This window comes from Harmonia axyridis, chromosome 7 (assembly GCF_914767665.1).
Source record: "Harmonia axyridis chromosome 7, icHarAxyr1.1, whole genome shotgun sequence".
In the NCBI taxonomy this organism is placed as follows: Eukaryota; Metazoa; Arthropoda; class Insecta; order Coleoptera; family Coccinellidae; genus Harmonia; species Harmonia axyridis.
In genome coordinates this window covers 32,845,423-32,863,051 of record NC_059507.1, presented here as the reverse complement: position 1 = coordinate 32,863,051, position 17,629 = coordinate 32,845,423, and the positions used below count along the sequence as shown (strand labels likewise).

Sequence of the window (17,629 nt, the reverse complement as noted above, 5' to 3'; positions counted from 1 at the left end):
TAATCTCTTGTTGTGCTTTTAGAGCATGGAAGAATTGGCCATTAAGAGAGTGAGCGTGCTGTGCATTGTCTGTCCGCACCAGGCTACCCCTCCGCGAATCTTCGTAGGGTTGTCCAAATGCCACCCCAATGGTTGTTCTTGCCCCGATTGCCACACTTAATTGAACGTCCAAATGTTATTATTTGGACGGGAAGATGAAGGTTGATGGGTGTGCAGAAATCGGGGTTATGTGTCACAGTGGGTCTGACCTAGACGTCGTCTGCTCATTCTTCGGCTTTGTTAGGTTGGCATGTGACTGACGGAACGGATATCAGTTGAATTTAAGGGTTGTTATGGATTGTGTTCGTAAATGTAGTACTCAGGGAACTATTACTCTAACAATCGAATAAACTATCAAAATATTTCCTCCATGATTTTGCTTCTAGATAAATAGTGTCATGTATGTGTACGTACAGTGCATCCCATTTTGGGTGAGACAGCCAGGTTTCTCGCTTGTTATTTAAGATAGAGCCTTGCGGTTTTCACGTTCCTGTCCTACTTTTTTGTGAAACTCAAGTTGGTCTAATCAGATTTTGCATAACTGTTTCCGTTCAAGATATACAGGGCGATTTATGAAATTGATACTTTTCGGACCCCTCCTTTATCTCCGAAGTTAGCAGAAATAATGCTGAGGTAAAAACTACATCTGAATCAGAATTTTGCGTAGAATCCAGTGGCGTACTCAATTTTTTTTTCGGGGTATGGTTTTGAAGATTCAACACAAACCTATATTTTTTTTAATGGAACACCCTGTATATTATTACTTCGTTGGATTCGTTATTTTTTTCCCTTCAAAATGATGTATGAAACTATATAGGTAGGATGGTCAGAAATGATAAAAAAACACTAAAACATCAAACAAAAAACCAAAATTTGTAATCCTTTTTTTTCGAAATAGTTGCGAGTTCTAATTATGAATTAATAAGTCCAGAAATAGTCCACTCCAATAATGAAAAATGCATAAAGCGATATGGGAACAAAATTGAACAAACTTTCAATTCTGTCTGTTGCAACATTGCAACCGCACATCCACTTCCATAATTAATATCACCAAGCTAAACGTCAATAAATATCATTTCAAGTGTAAACTATAATATCTTGGGACTCATATTGGCAATGTGAGGCGCAATTATCCATTCTAAGTAATGGGACTACCCTCCCACACGAGATAACTGAGTGTCGAATTATTAAATTGGATTTCTCAATTCGAATTCAGGGGGGTCTAGCGATTCATCCAATTTTTTTATTACCAGCATGATCCATTTACTTATAGCGAATAAATCAAATTTAATCTCCTCCCCTCTTCGAGAGAGGATTGCAAATGTAAACAGTCTGTAATGTATACCTACATGCAAGTTCGATATTTGATTAGATTATACGAAGTGACTGGAATTGAAGCCCAACTACGATGTTAGATTCAATCACGAAAACGGAAGTTGGAGTATTTTGTTTGTTGTCAATTATACATTCCTGAAATCTTTTAATAAATAAGGAACGCACTCATGGAGCTTGTTCTGTTCAAGTCGTATCGATATACAAAAATATTCACGACATTTCGTATAAATCACTCACTTAATACAGTCTTCTCTTTCAGTCATTCTCTTTTTCTGAGAAACTAAAAAGAGTAGCATTCATTTTTCTCCAAGAAGGTGGACAAAAATGAATACTACTCTTAGTTTCTCAGAAAAAGAGAACGAGAATAGGGTATCAGATCTCCTCTGACTTAAAAGTTGTAGAGCTAAAACATCGATATTTGCCCACCTGTACATAGTCTTAAAAGGTGAGAAAAATCCTTCCGCTCTATATTATTATGGTCTTCAGATTTGATAACTCTCTTAGTTTTGAAAATTGATCAGTACCTAAACTTGGGATGTGATATTTTGTTACATAGGCTTCAGCCGTTTTTTTCCGAAATTCGAGGCTTTATTGTAAAAAACTAGTTATACATTTATGATTCAAAGAATTTTCCAGCGTACGAATCCCGCGTTGAAAAAACTGGTCATCTTTTGAAGCGATCCACGAACCGATCCAATTTTTTACTTCTTCATAAGACCGGAAGTGATGTTCAGCCAGGCCGTGTGTCATTAACAGAACCAAGTGATAGTCCGAGGGAGCAACGTCAGGAGAATACGACGCGTGGGGTAGCACTTCACTTTTCAACGTTTCCAAGTATGTCTTGACCACATTCGCAACATGGGGTCGAGAATTGTCATGCTATAAAATCACTTTATTAGGTCTCCCGTTGTATTGCAGCCGTTTGTCTTCCAATGATCGGCTCAAACGCATTAATCGAATTCAATAACGATCGCCTGTGATTGCTTTAGTTTTAACAACTCATAATACACGACGTTGAGCTGGCCCAACCAAATACTGAACATGACCTTGGAACAGTGAATATTTGGTTTGGCCCTTGACGTGGAAGCATGGCCGGGATATTCCCATGATTTTATGCGTTTGGGATAATCGTAATGAACCCATTTTTCGTCACCAGTCACAATGCGATGTAGAAATCCCTTCCGTATTTTCCTTGCAAACAGTTGTTCAGAAGCAAACAATCGCCGTTCAACATCTCTCGGCTTCAACTCGTTCGGCACCCAATTTCCTTGTTTCTGAATCATTCCCTTGACTTTCAGGCGTTTTTGAATGGCTTGTTGCGTCACTCCCAATGATGCTGTCAAATCTCTTGCATTTGACAATAGTCATGATCAAGTAATGCCTCCAATTATGCATCAAAACCTTGATTGATCTTGAAGCGTTGAAACCACACTCGGCACATTCTTCCACTAGTAGAGGCTTCTCGATAAGTATTTGAGAGCATTCGATGAGCCTCAGCTGCAGATTTCTTCATATTAAATCAGAAAATTAAAACCTCCCGCTAATGACGAGAATTTGGCCCGTGATCTGACATGTTCAATCGAGAATAACTTTATGATGCAGACACAAATCGACAAATATTTCGGTTACATTATGTTTATCAATACCTTATTGTATGACATCTAAGATCTTTTTTTTTTCGATTACCACTTACAGCTACAGCCATCTATTGCAAAATAGCAAAGTTGTACACTAATAATCAGGTATACGAAAAATGAAGCAATAAAATATGTATTTTGCAATAACAAATGGAACGATAATCTAATCGAAATTGATAATTTTATTATCATCGATCGTCGGCTTACCTGTACTGGGATGTAATCAGGTTTCCATTCGCAACTTCGAAATTTATATAGGGTGGTGGAAAAACTTCCAATTAGGTATAGAGTTTTTTGTCGGTTTGGAGATTTGTTTTCTTTCTAACTGAATGCACCTTATTAAAAACATTGTTATTTTTCGATTAAGGGGGTATTTTTCAAGGGATCCAACGGTTACTTCCAAACAAGCACGGTACCGGAGGGGGGTCAAGGGGGTCATGACCCCCCCACCGAAAATGGAAGCACCTACCACTTAATATGCGTTTCGAGCAGATAAGGTACGATATGGTCCCATCAAAAAACTTGAAGCCCCTAACGGCGACCCCCCAAAATTTAAGACTAGGGGCGTTACAAAAAGCGGTGGTGAAACGACAAGTCTCCCCAGTCAAATTGATTAAGGAAGAACAACCAAAATCAGTCTTGAAATCTTTCCGGAAGGTCGTATATGCGGAAAAGACGTAATGCAAATAAATATAACCTAAACAATGACAGTCTATTGTTAGTTGACGCGCTCAATCTGCAGCCTGCAACTTTCGTATTCGACGGAAACGTCAAGTGCAACGCAAAACAACTGGAATTCCTCATGTGCTCCGCTCCAGCCGAGCATGCGCGCCATCTTCATTGCCGGCTCGGAATCAACCTATTCGTTTCTCTAGTCGCGTCCCGTTTACCAAGCGAGTAGAGACTATCTGTGCATTCCAGTCGAATTTTCCGCGTCTTCGTCTACTTTTTGAAGTTTTCGCACCGCTTCGGGTGGTTTTTCTCCGATAAGACTTGTGTTTCGAAGTGACCCAGGGTCCAAGATGGGAACAGCGATCTTCGGCCTGCTTCTAGGAGTAGTTTTGGCCTTCATTAATACAGGTGAGTCAGTAAAGTTGATCAAGTTGTTTACCTTTGTGTTATCAACCGTGTCGATCGCACTAGCTTCGGAGAATTCCGAAGTTGTGACCTTTTTTTCACAGTTTTCGAAATGTTTGATCTTCCGGATCATCCTGGATTATTTCTTGACTGATGTTTTGAGTTTGGGCAGGTTGTTTGTGAATGAGGTTAGGAGCGCAAGTAATAGCGGGCAGGTGGTTTAAAGGTGAACGTGCTTCAAGCGCGATCTGCGATAGAAATAGACGTAGGTTCTGTATGCGTTGTTTTGGTTTATGTAGGAACTAAATGTGTAACATCGTTGCATGGTGTTCCAGAAAAATAACATTTTACGCGAACGTTTCATTCAATATTTTGAAAACTTCATCTTTTCGAGAACCGTAATTCTGGAAATTGTGAACTTAAAATAGAAAACAATCATCAGAAACTCAAATCAATATTATTGAAGTAGATCAAAATTATCAATTACAACTCCTAGAATTTATATGTAGGTATTACATTTTTTTTTACCCTTTTGAAGCGTTGGATATCCAACGCTTCTCAATTTTTTTTCTGGAATTGTTTAGAATATTACACTTTTTGTACTTTTAAATCTCCAAAAATTTTTCTGTAACGGTTTTTCTCATCTCAGCAGATGTACCTATAATGTCATAATACCTTCCAACGGATAATCAAATCTTTAATTCAGCGAAAAATTATTTGGAAGCATTTCAATAATACCTTTTTATTCTAAAGGAAAAAGTTGCCGCACTCACTGGGATGAATACGATGGAGATTCAATAAGTTCCTTTGAGTTTTGGGAGAGAAATCTGGTTAACTTTTCTATTTGTAAAGGCGGTAATATTAATAATTTTTTGTTCGATACCTACTTCGACGATCTTTCAGTAGGTGGTTCAAATTATCAATTTTTGCGTGCTTTGCTAACAGAATAGATAGTTGATAAAAAGATCATATAATGATCAACCAAACCATACAAAATAATGATCATTCATATGAGAAGAAAAATATTACTTATTACTCTCTACACAGTTTCTGTCAAGAATAAAAAAAAATTGTTTCTGATAAGTTTATGCCAAAAAAATTATTGAGGAACGTGACTGAGCAATAGGCGTAAAAATATTTAAAAAAATTCTCTTTCGTTTCTACCATGCCAATTTTTTGCTCACCTATTATGAAAAATTGCCTTTCATTGGAGAATACAAATTAACTTTTTCACGATAAGTTAGTATGCCTGGAATGAAATGTAGCATGTTTATTTCATCGATTTTACATTTTATTAATTCACCTACCCTAATAAAATCAGAAATAATTTTCTCCAAAGAAGTGGAAGAACATTTCCATTACATACTTGTGTTTTTTTTTTGTGAAAAATTTAATCGCGACGCTGAGAAAAAATCGAATTATATTATTGAAATATTCCTGCTACATGCAACCGTTGATATGAGGTTTATATCTATTTACTTATGTTTTTGAAATGAAATGAGAAACTCAGCGAGGTTTCAATTTTCGCTTCTTTACATCATTCCGAAAATTATCAATATTCATTAAAAGTAGCTTGAGAATATTTGCACTATACTTTATTATTTCCTCTTTCATTAAAGAATTTCATGAGTTGTACAAATAGAATCAAATGATGAATATCCAGCTAAGGAGTTTAAAAAATGAATAAAAATTTGAAGGATCAAAGTATTAATCCTAGGATGCTTTCTTGGATAATAAATAATGTCTCGAATAATGTATACGACATCATTATGGCAATTACTAAGAATATGATTCAAATCATATGGTTGTCAAGGTTGAGATAGAAATATTGTTGAATTTGATTTTTACACTAAATTTTATTTTTATTTATCAGTCTGTTGAGAATGAATTATATGAATTAGTTCTTTCGTCTATATTCTATAACATCTAAATGGAAAACACCACAAATTTAGCAATGCTTTAAAAAATGAACACATATACATATTTTAATTCCATGATTATGTATTGTAAAGTTGCCGCAAGATATGTTTTAGATTTTTTTTTATGTATAGCTCTTATAGTTCCCGAGAAAAGCTCTGGCCGGTGGACCGATTTCTCTAAGTCGATTTTTGTATTGAAGACTCATTCCAAAAGTTTATTCTTGGAAATAATAAACCAAAATTGATTTTATTCGTCAGGCAACAGTGGTGTTGAAAACGAAATGTTTTCCATCGAGAAACAACGTCGGAACTCGTCCAGGAAAAACTAAACACCCTGTGCGTTCGAAACCCTGCGTGACCAAAAATATTTTTATTAGGTAGTCTACTCAAGGAATAAAGTAACTATAAAAAGTTATATTTCTTCATCTTTCACAACTGGAACTGTATAAAATATTTTTATTATGTTGTATACTTGAGGAATAAGTTATATTTCTTCATCTTTCCCAACTGAAGTTGTATATAAATTTGTAGCTTCTCTGCTCACATTTTGAGTCTTAAATACATAAGTTCAAGATGGAATTCGCTCCATTTCTAGATTCTGTCGACACGAGAGAAAGTTCGAACAATACCTAGGCAATTATTTAATTGCCTAGATCTAGTAACGTCGCCAAATTGAGTGACAACCTTTTGTGTACTTCTTAATGTACAACGTTGATGATTCATTACCTAACCGACTCAGCACATTGTGCCGGTCATACCACCATGCCAAGACAATGACCCAAACAGCCCTATACACCTACCGCCTCATATGCTATTTTACAAACACTTAATTCTTTAATCGAGTAGGCTCTTAATAAAAGACGTACTCAAGAAAACTAGACGGATATTAAGTGTAATGATATGGATCTTGTAGTCGACCATCGCCCATCTGTATGAACTTAAATGGTTGAGAACCTTTACGTACAGACGGTATTACATGTTAATAATATTGCAAGCAACGCTGGTTTCCTTCTTTGACATAAATGGCTAGAAATGAGTTAATTGGGCGTATATTTTGCAATATGTATATGTACAGGATGTCCCAAACCAATGCTCACTGAAAGAATCTCGAGAAGTTTAAGACTTGGAGAAAAAATTTTCTAGGACGTCCTGAGTCCTAAGATATCAGAAAGCAGATCATATAGATATCTTGATTCGCTCTATGTATCTTTCTAGGGCTCTTCTAAGAAATGATTGTTTCAAATATTCCCCTATTTCTTGGTTTCTGTTCGAAAAATCCTAAAACGTTTTTTTCAGTAATTTTTACTCATAACAGATAAAGTGATGAAGGAGAGTTGGTATTTTTTGAATGGGATTTCCTACATTTTTTCATGCGGTTCTTTTTCAAAAATGTCATGCATTTCAAAGATATTGAGTTTTTCGACTTGTTTGTTTTGAGCGATTGTAAAAATAAAGTTGCGTAAGATAGCGATAGAGTCGAAGGCATTCAGTATTTTTTGGCAAGATTTGTTCATGAGAAACCTTTGATGCTCGCTTGCTCACCGCTGATTAGAAACAAAAACGCATCGCCGATTCCGAACGCTGTTTGAAGTGAATTTTATTTGAATTTTGTGACTCTTTAAGGATGATTATCAATTGCTAATTATAATTATTCCAATCGCAAATCTAATATACTATATACTAATTTACTATAACCAACTCTTGCAGCGTTGAAACATTTCGCTCATTTAGCGGTATTTAGGTTCAGTAACTCAGAATTTGATTCCAAGATTATGCAACCCACTGTAGAAAACTTTGAAATCAACAGATAAATGAAATTTCTCATGGCCATATTAACGGAATTCGTTGTTGAATTTTGCCCTTTGAGAGGGATTACCACCACGTGGATTTTCCCAGTCAAACTTTGGTACCAATTCATTTCCTCTCTGTCGCTCATGATCAAACTTTGTACGGTATATCTTCTTACTCTTTTCGAAGCAAATTAGTAGAGGGCAGCACACCTCTATTGTAATGAATTTTGGTTAGGTTTTTTACGAATATTTCAAAAATATAATAGTGCTTTTTACATTGTACATATCATTAATTTTTTTTTCGAAAAACGAAGTTACCAAAGTTTTTTTTCATTCGCAAATTAAAAATATTTACTTTTCACAATTTAGATTATTATTCGAAGAAATTATCTGGAAGCCCCGTAATAATCGGTGATCTGTAAGAAGAAATATTTCGTTTTGAACTGAGCAGCCACGTAGTAGTGTTCCCTCTTAAAATACTTGACCCCTTCGAGATCTGAACCTACCCAGAAAATTTCAAGGTATCCTTATCGTTACATTAACTTATCGAACCTTTATCCTTAGGCACTATTTCTGCTTCAAAATTCTAAAATAACAGACATCTCGACAAAAATATAATACGATCTGTTCAGAGATTCCGTATCCATTGAAATTGGATGAATAAAACAAAATTGCATTACTCCCGGCTTTCAGTGCCTGAAAAATAAAGCCTCATTATTGAATCGCGGGTTCTATTCGTTTGCAGATGGGGCTTTTGAACGGACTAATGAGAAATAAGACTATCGTAGCATTTCCCAACCTAGTTTTTCTCATACGGCCGGGAATTACCGAACTGCTTTACGTGGGCGCTGACAAAAAGAGGAAATTCAAAGGACGCCTCTCCTCATTGTCCTCGTCGAAGGACCAAACTGATTCATCTTGGAATAATTCGGTAGTTTATCTCCTCTTTTGTGAGTCGCCTTTCTTTAGAGCGGACCTTGAATTAATTTCGTTTAATTCTCCCTTCCTATGGGTTCCGTAGCTACACGAGAATGCGAAATACTGGAAGTTTTATCGGTCCGCACCGGCCTTAACGACGCGAGTTTAAACCTAGTTAGTTGTCAGTCAACGGCCAACTAGAAATGAAATTAGGGAAGAATTGGCAAGAGACTTCGATTTATAGACTTTCCTTTAGTCTGCTCATCTGAAGCGTTGATTTGATTATGTAAATGAGGAGTTGTGCTTCGATAGAATTTAAATTTGACTAACTGGCTCACAGGAATTTGTGAGAGTTCGTTTATTTAGGCGCACATTAAGCCTTTGTAGACCACACAACTAACGGGTGTTTTTTTCGTATATATATATATATATATATAATTTTAAATTGGCATTACTGTTCGCGATGACGACCGATCTAACAGGTGTCAAGTGATTTATTCTCGGTTTGGTTTGGCAATTCATCATGAATAGACTCACGCCTGAACAACGCTTGCAAATAGTGCGATTTTATTTCGAAAATAATGGTTCTGTACGGAATACGTATCGTGCACTACGTCCATTTTATTTTTTTTATCGATGAAGCGCACTACCGGTTGAATGGCTACGTCAACAAACAAAACTGCCGCATTTGGAGTGAAGCTAATCTTCAAGTGTATGTCGAAACACTGTTGCATCCAGAAATACTGACTGTTTGGTGCGCTTTATGGGCTGGTGGAATCATTGGTCCGTACTTCTTCAAAAACGATGATGGCCAGAACGTTACAGTCCATGGTGATCGGTATAGAGCTATGATTACTAACTTTTTCATTCCTGAATTGAACAACCATGATGTCCAGGAGCTGTGGTTCCAACAAGACGGCGCAACATGTCACACAGCTCGTGCCACAATCGATTTATTGAAAGACACGTTTGGTGACCGCCTAATTTCACGTTTTGGACCTGTGAATTGGCCTCCAAGATCTTGTGATTCAACACCGCTAGACTACTTTCTGTGGGGCTATGTAAAGTCATTGGTCTATGCGGATAAGCCACAAACCCTTGACCATTTGGAAGACAACATTCGCCGTGTTATTGTCGATATACTGCCACAAATGTTGGAAAAAGTCATCGAAAATTGGACGTCCAGATTGGACTACATCCGAGCCAGCCGTAGTGGTCTTATGCCAGAAATCATATTTGAAATGTAATGCCACAAGATTATCTTGCGAATAAATAAAATTCATGTCAATCGAATAATCCATCGTTGTTTTATTGCAATTTAAAGTTCTAAAGCTCTGAAAAAAACACCCTTTGCATTCATAACGATATAGTAAAATTGAGAATTAGAAAATATACCACAATCCGACAACGTAATCTAACCATGTTGGGAACATGTAAAAATTGCGTATACTTCCTCTATCCATGTTTATTACTCCATGAATCTAAACAATCTCTACATCTAGTTACCGTAGAACCAACACGATCGGCGTATTATCCCACGTGCCATGAAATTGAGTGTATAGTATTTGCGATATCGGAAACTCCATAATTTCGGGTTAACCATCGCTCCCTCCACAATTCTGGTAGACAGTTAATGAATAGTTAATCGTGTTCCGAACTGATTGGGTTCAAATGAGCTGTAGGCCCGCCGCTGCTCCTGGCAGGATGCGGGACTGTATTAATTAGCAGATGGCGCCACCGTTGAGCTTCTGCCGTCATCCCCGTACCGAATCAGTTCAATTAGTGCAGCGGTGTCCGTTTAAGGAGTATACCAAGGGCGATAAGAGACATCTAAATTACCTACGGTGTGCTCTTGCATAGACTGTGCCTGTCGTTATCGGATGGCCTTGGTCCTACAGGATAATGCAACGGAGGAAGTCTGGCGTGATGCAGTTCGGGAAGCTGCATCTTTATTTGGAAGAGGATTTGATGGGATTTAGTTTGGACTGTGGGGGTTTATACCGTTTGTTTGACTTCTGGATTGTTTGGGGTATCATATGGCGCTGGTTGATACTCTAGCTAGAACTATGTATGTGTCTATCATTGCTATTCTATTCTTTAGCAGTTCAATCAATATCGGCGGGAATATACTGAAACTAAAGGGTGTTTTTTTTAGAGCTATAGAACTTTAAATGGCAATAAAACAACGATGGATTATTCGATTGACATGAATTTTATTTATCCGCAAGATAATCTTGTGGCATTACATTTTAAATATGATTTCTGGCATATGACCGCCACGGCTGGCTCGGATGTAGTCCAATCTGGACGTCCAATTTTCGATGACTTTTTCCAACATTTGTGACCGTATATCGGCAATAACACGGCGAATGTTGTCTTCCAAATGGTCAAGGGTTTGTGGCTTATCCGCATAGACCAATGACTTTACATAGCCCCACAGAAAGTAGTCTAGCGGTGTTAAATCACAAGATCTTGGAGGCCAATTCACAGGTCCGAAGCGTGAAATTAGGCGGTCGCCAAACGTATCTTTCAATAAATCGATTGCGGCACAAGATGTGTGACATGTTGCGCCGTCTTGTTGGAAAAACAGCTCCTGGACATCATGGTTGTTCAATTCAGGAATGAAAAAGTTAGTAATCATGGCTCTATTCCGATCACCATTGACTGTAACGTTCTGGCCATCATCGTTTTTGAAGAAGTACGGTCCAATGATTCCACCAGCCCATAAAGCGCACCAAACAGTCAGTTTTTCTGGATGTAACGGTGTTTCGAGATACACTCGAGGATTAGCTTCACTCCAAATGCGGCAGTTTTGTTTGTTGTATTTGTTTGTGTTGTGACGATAAAATGGACGTAGTGCGCGATACTTATTCTGCACAGAACCATTATTTTCGAAATAAAATTGCACTATTTGCAAGCGTTGTTAAGGCGTGAGTCTATTCATGATGAATTGCCAAACCAAACTGGGAATAAATCACTTGACAGCTGTTAAATCGGTCGTCATCTTGAACATTAATGCCAACTTAAAGTTATATACCTCGAAAAATACACCCTTTAAATTCCACCTGTCCAATAATGAAAAAAAATGAGATTTGAGGTATTTATCATGGCTGAATTTAACATTTTAATCGAAACACAATTGATTTTTTAATGAACGAAGGAGAAGCATTGCTAAATTTCTGATAGAAGCTAGGAAATTATTAATTTTTATGCAAAAATTTCATTGTTATTATATTATCACAATGAATTCGAGCCCTATTTGAGAAAATTGGCGACGCCAATGATAATGAATCCCCAAAATGTAGGTGTCAGATTGTGGCTGCTAATTTCACTCCGGGCAATCCCGTTCACTATTTACCCTTCATTCAGCGTTCGACAACGTTCATTCCCATATTGAACTCCATTTCCGATTCACCCAATTTTTTTTTTCTCAGTGTGCTGCGACAATCATTCCGGAATTTTATTTCCGTCTGTTCCCAGCTGTACGAGGCCCGGGTAATTAAAACAAACACGTTAATTGTTTTCATTGTTCGCTTCCGCTTCATTAATAGAAATTATTATTCCATTGTGTCTTTTCGTAGTCGATTTTCTGTTCTTGTTTTCACTTAATTTCGGATGATTTCATCTGGACCGAGAAAAGGCTTCCGCTTGTACGCTTGTTATTGTTGTCGGTGATGATCGATCAATTTACGGAACTTTGTTATTCTGATGGCGAGAGATCAGGACCGTACTGATAGTGGGGGGGTTTGGAGCGATTCTTAAGATGAAAGGGGATGCTGGAAGCGTCTTTTTGTCATTAATCTTCATATGCGGGATCGACAGTTTGACGAATATCAATCACTTTTGTATTTAAATTTTAGCCTGGAGGGTGCAAGCCTATTGGGGGTTTGGATTCGAATCAAGAAGAGCTGACGAGAATTCACCAACTTCCATGTGCTTCATTCACATTTGAAAGCAACCCTGAGAATTACAGGATTTGGACTAAAAAATCTATACTGGGAGTCGCAGAATTGAACTGAGATCTACTCTAGTTCATCATGGCATTTCATAAACTAAAATATTGGGAAAATTCAAAGTGTATCCAACATTTTTTTTTCAAAGGAGCTACAGACCTCCAAAGGTAAAAGCTGAAAGAATTTCATTCATTCTCAAAGAAGTAGCGCAGTAAAAATCATGAAATTTTGTATTTCTTTTGTCACTTAGTAGCTCTAACAACTCCTGTAAACATACATTCGTTTCTCAGCTGCTGAAACTGTGAAAATTTTGAAAGACTTCTACAAAAATAATGATTTTCGGCAACCGTCCGGGAAGTGCTCACTTCCCGGACGCTTTTTCTCTGAGAAAGTAGCATTTCCCGGCCTAGTCCGGAAAGTACGTACTTCCCGGACTAGGCCGGAAAAGAATCATAGAATTCATAGCAACCGAGATAACGGCTGACAGTTCATATGAAATCAGTTGTCAAAAATTTGCGTGTTTTTTGATCGCAATCGCAATAAAATATGAAAAGCAGCAGCGATAGTGTTATTTTACATGGTTGCCGAAAAAATATTGTACGCAACACGCCCGAAAATGGTTTTTTTGGACTCACAGACTTCCAGGACTCGCTTACGCTCGTCCTGGAATTTTGTCTATTCGTCCAAAAAAACCCTATTTTCCGGACTTGTTACGTAAATTACTATTCTGTAGTGAGTACGTTTCGTGCATTACGTCTAAATTATGGTCAACATAATCGTCCATCTTAGCTTACAATTGATGAGACAGTGACAAAATTCGAAGAGAGTGGATGTGCTACAGATGTCCTAAGGGCTCATTCACTATCGAAATGCAAGATTGACCGAAAATATGGCTGCTATAAGTGAAAGTGTTGAAAAAGATCCGAATTTATCCATTTTTCGGCGCGCACAATATTTGGGCCTCTCTTACGGCATGCTATATTGTATTTTGCATCTGTATTTGCATCTCCATCCTTAATAATCCTTAGAATTGAAGCCAGCTGACCATTGAATGCGTAGAACACATGTTGATTGAGTGTTCGAACAACAACGTTTGGATGACGATTTTTCGCATCGAATTTTCTTCAGTGTCGAAGCACACGTGTCACTCAAATCATCAATTCTCATCGCTGTAGCCAAATTATTACCTATTTTTTTCCATAATGATATGGAGTTGAAAGAGATCTGGTTTTAGCTAGATGGTGCAACAAGTCCCACAACATGACACATTTTGGGTTTATTGCAAGACAAAATTCCAGGACTCGTAATTTCTCGTTTTGGCAATGTGAATTGCCACCAAGATCTTGTGGTTTATTGCCTTTGGACTTTTTTTTAAGATTTTGCGAAGAATCGTGTTCATGCCGATAATCATCAGACGATTGACGTTCTGAAAATCAACATCCGTCAAGTTATTGGTAGAATTTTGCCCGAAATATGCCAGCGAGTCATCGAAAATTACCTGACGAGGATCGAGTCCTTCTAGAAAGCACGGTTAGGATATCTAAATGATGTTTTATTCTACACGTGATGGCAATATAGCATTACCTATATTGAAATATGGAGAATTTGATCGATATTCTGAATGGAAGTGGGTTTGATTCACGTTAAGTTTCTGAACCATATATTGTTCAATTATTATCAATTTTTTCGCCACTAATCTGGTAACAACAGAAATGTAGTTTCACTAAACGCTTCAAACATTTTTTTTTTCAAATATTCTCTCAATATAAAATTCCATACTTTAACTCCTGATAAACCAATATTACAGTCCATCAGACAATCACTAATAAATAAAAACACTTTGTATGGAGCCGAACAAAATTATATTTATACTTTCGAAAGTGCAGCTATATAATGAATTGAATTCCACATGTAAATGCGCCGTTACCTAATTAGAGTACCTGAAAATATTATTAATCTAATTTTCCTTTGAACATTCTCGTTCGAAATAAAAATTCTTCGCAAACAATACCCATATCGATTTTCTCTCCAAAACTGAAACTCATTTCGACAATTTCACCCGTGTAAAACATTGCTATTGATCCCTTGAAGGTAGTGCAATTTAACGACACTATTTAAATTGAATTGAAAATAATTGAAAATTCTGGACGTGATCGAAACGCCATTCCCGTCCCATAAACACATTTTTCATCATTTTCCCCAATTTCCCCGCGTATCCAATGCGTCGGCGATAGGATTAAATTGACCCTGAAATGACGCACATCCTATTTTCGTGGATATCACCTCTGTGCCTCGAGCGACGTCTGTCAAAGGCTCCGACAGGTGCTCTACCGGCACGTTTTTGGCGTTGTGCATGAGGTGTCACTCCGGTCCGAACGACCAGCGGAATAATTTAGCCCCACGTTGGGCGCCACATGTAGGGCCGCTGGGCGCGCGACGTACGTCGTTTCGCAGGAATTCCAACGTCGTTGCCTGCGTTCCAGGACGTTCCTTCGGGAAGCGGCCGTGAACTGCTGAGTTTATAGGGTCACGATTTGGACATAACTCGGAATTTGTTTTATGATGATGGGCGTTCTGGATGGCATGGCATGTCGTTACTGGCGACGCAGGTTCCTGCATGTTTTTTGGGAAAGCGTCGTTTTATTAATGTATGAGACAAATGCTGTTTGTAGATTAGGGTATAGAAGGAGCGTCTGAAATATTGATTTCTCTAATTCTGTGGTTATTCCGTTCATTCTTCCACATCTTGTAGAACAAAATCGTGCGAGAATATATCAGAAACGTACAGTTTTCATGGTTATATTTCATTATTATATGTTGGTACTCCGAACTTTCCGCCACGGCTTTATCTGTCAATTCATCAATTTGCCTTGAAGAAATCAGTTCTGCCAACCAACATTTTTCAATGCAAAAATCACTAAATGATATTTATGGAAATATTTCATTAATTTCAATAAAAATGCAATGAATTAGAGAAAATAATGTATAATACTCGTACAAAAGGCTCATTCTACCACTCGTTCATTCCATTCGTTATATATTTGAAGTCAGGGGAAAAAGAGCTAGTCAAATATAGGAAAATAGGGTGTTCCATTAGAAAAAATGAAGTTGCAATCAGTATGTTGTCCACTCTGTATATATTTCGTTTTGTGAAATCATTTTGAAAAACACTAGTCGATTTCGTGAAACTTTTATAGAAAACATTTTTTTGTACCTCTTTTAGTAACAGAGTTAAAGAGGGGGTCAAATTATGGTGAAAAACCTGGTACCTGCTATTTTATGGGCAATATTGACAAAAAAAGTCAATATTAAGAAATTATTTTTGGAACTCTTGGAACGAATGACCTCGGGTTCAAATTCTGCCGGTTGATAATCATCAAAAATTTTCATAGGTATTGATTTTTCAATTTTTTTCACGTGTCAATTTAAAAAAATATCTCCTGACAACTTTCTGAAATGTCGACCCAATCTATACACTTTTAACTGCAAATAATACTATTGTTTTTTATTTTATTAAGCTTTATTTAGCTTCGGTGACGTACCGCATCAGTTATTGATGACTAAATCGTATAAGCAATAAAATACATGTTTGTCTATCGATCCGAGCTCATCTGTGAAGCTGTGAAAGCAAATTGTGGAAGACTATTACTATTTTTTTATTACAGTTTCCGAAATGTTGTTGATTTAAATAACATTTTCTTATTATTCTCTAAGTGATTAGTTAAAGAAAAGTACACGAAATACCACATTATTTCATGTTGATCTTATTGCCTTGTAAATTTCTCATCACGAATAGTTGGAGCTGAAGGTGATCAATCAATAAATTAGTGAAACGATTCGTCATTCTAAGTTGACCCTACCAGCAAGTACAGAAATTAATCTGTTCTAATTTTTCTTCAGAAATTTCGATGCTTCTCATTCTCGTGAAAATAAATGGAATTATTTGTTTCCATCATCGTATCCATGAGATGGCAGTTTTAATTGAACGGAATAGGGGATACAAAGCTGGTCACATGGTTGTGCCCAGATCCATAGATAAAGTTTTCATGGAAAAAATGATTCAAACTCAATTGGAAAATAACTAGTTAACCATGAACAATGAAGAAAAAAATTTTTTTAATAATTAATGATCATAGTTGTGTACTGTGTAGTTCATTTCAATTCAAATTTGATCAAAAAGCTCTAAAACCCTAAAATTTTTCATCCAGTCAACGCACAGATAATATCATTAAAAATTCATTTACATTTCGTTTGATACTAGATGGATCTAGATTCAGCTTATATTTTTTGTATTAATTTCGTTTGGTCCATTCAGAGCAGAATCAATTATTTATGTTGAGGAGAGCCTCATAACAAGTTGTACCAACAAAAAGGCGGGAATCAGACCTGGGGGATTTGGCCCTGTTGGGGGACTTCTCTATGACATCGGAAGTTTTGGCTTTTTATTTCGTTACCTCATTATTTTTGAGGGGAACCCACTGACAAGGGTGTCATTTGATGTAAGCGGGAAAAAATACATTTAGGTCCTGAAGAAAACTAGCCTACAACTCTGAAGTGAAATGGGACTTGCCTATATTGAACTCGACAATATGGGGTTCAAAGAGTAAGTGAAATTGAATATGACGAATCCAGAAAATTAATGAATATTTCGGCAAAAAAAGCTTTTTCCGAAAAAACCTTTTCCATTTTCGATTCTGCAAATACGTAGTATTATTATACTGATTGCTGTTTGGTCCAAAAATGTACAGGGTGTTAACGCTTATCAGCAGATCTTGAAGTTCCACAATTCAAATTCATCAAAACTGAAGATTTTCAAAATATCTTCATTCTTCATTATTTCAGTCAATTTCATGCATAAAAAGACCGGCTCATTTGATCCAACCCTATACCTGAAATGAATAATTCAAATTATCGAGAAAAAACTTTCAATGAGTAAAAACCGCAATTTCTGTGTCGAGTAG

General features: G+C 36.9%; 1 protein-coding gene across 4 annotated transcripts in view; it reads left to right on the top strand.

Annotated features, from left to right (window-relative positions):
* Positions 1–3,864: 3,864 nt before the first annotated feature.
* The window catches only part of LOC123685141 (fasciclin-2), a 283,040-nt gene continuing 269,275 nt past the window's right edge, over positions 3,865–17,629 (top strand). For 2 of the 4 annotated variants that reach the window (XM_045624738.1, XM_045624737.1), the window contains exon 1: positions 3,865–4,091. In XM_045624738.1, the coding sequence (XP_045480694.1) occupies positions 4,034–4,091 (58 nt within the window). In that variant the 5' untranslated portion in view covers positions 3,865–4,033. The remainder of the gene's footprint in view (positions 4,092–17,629) is intronic. The other 2 variants (XM_045624739.1, XM_045624740.1) reach the window with 2 other exon arrangements.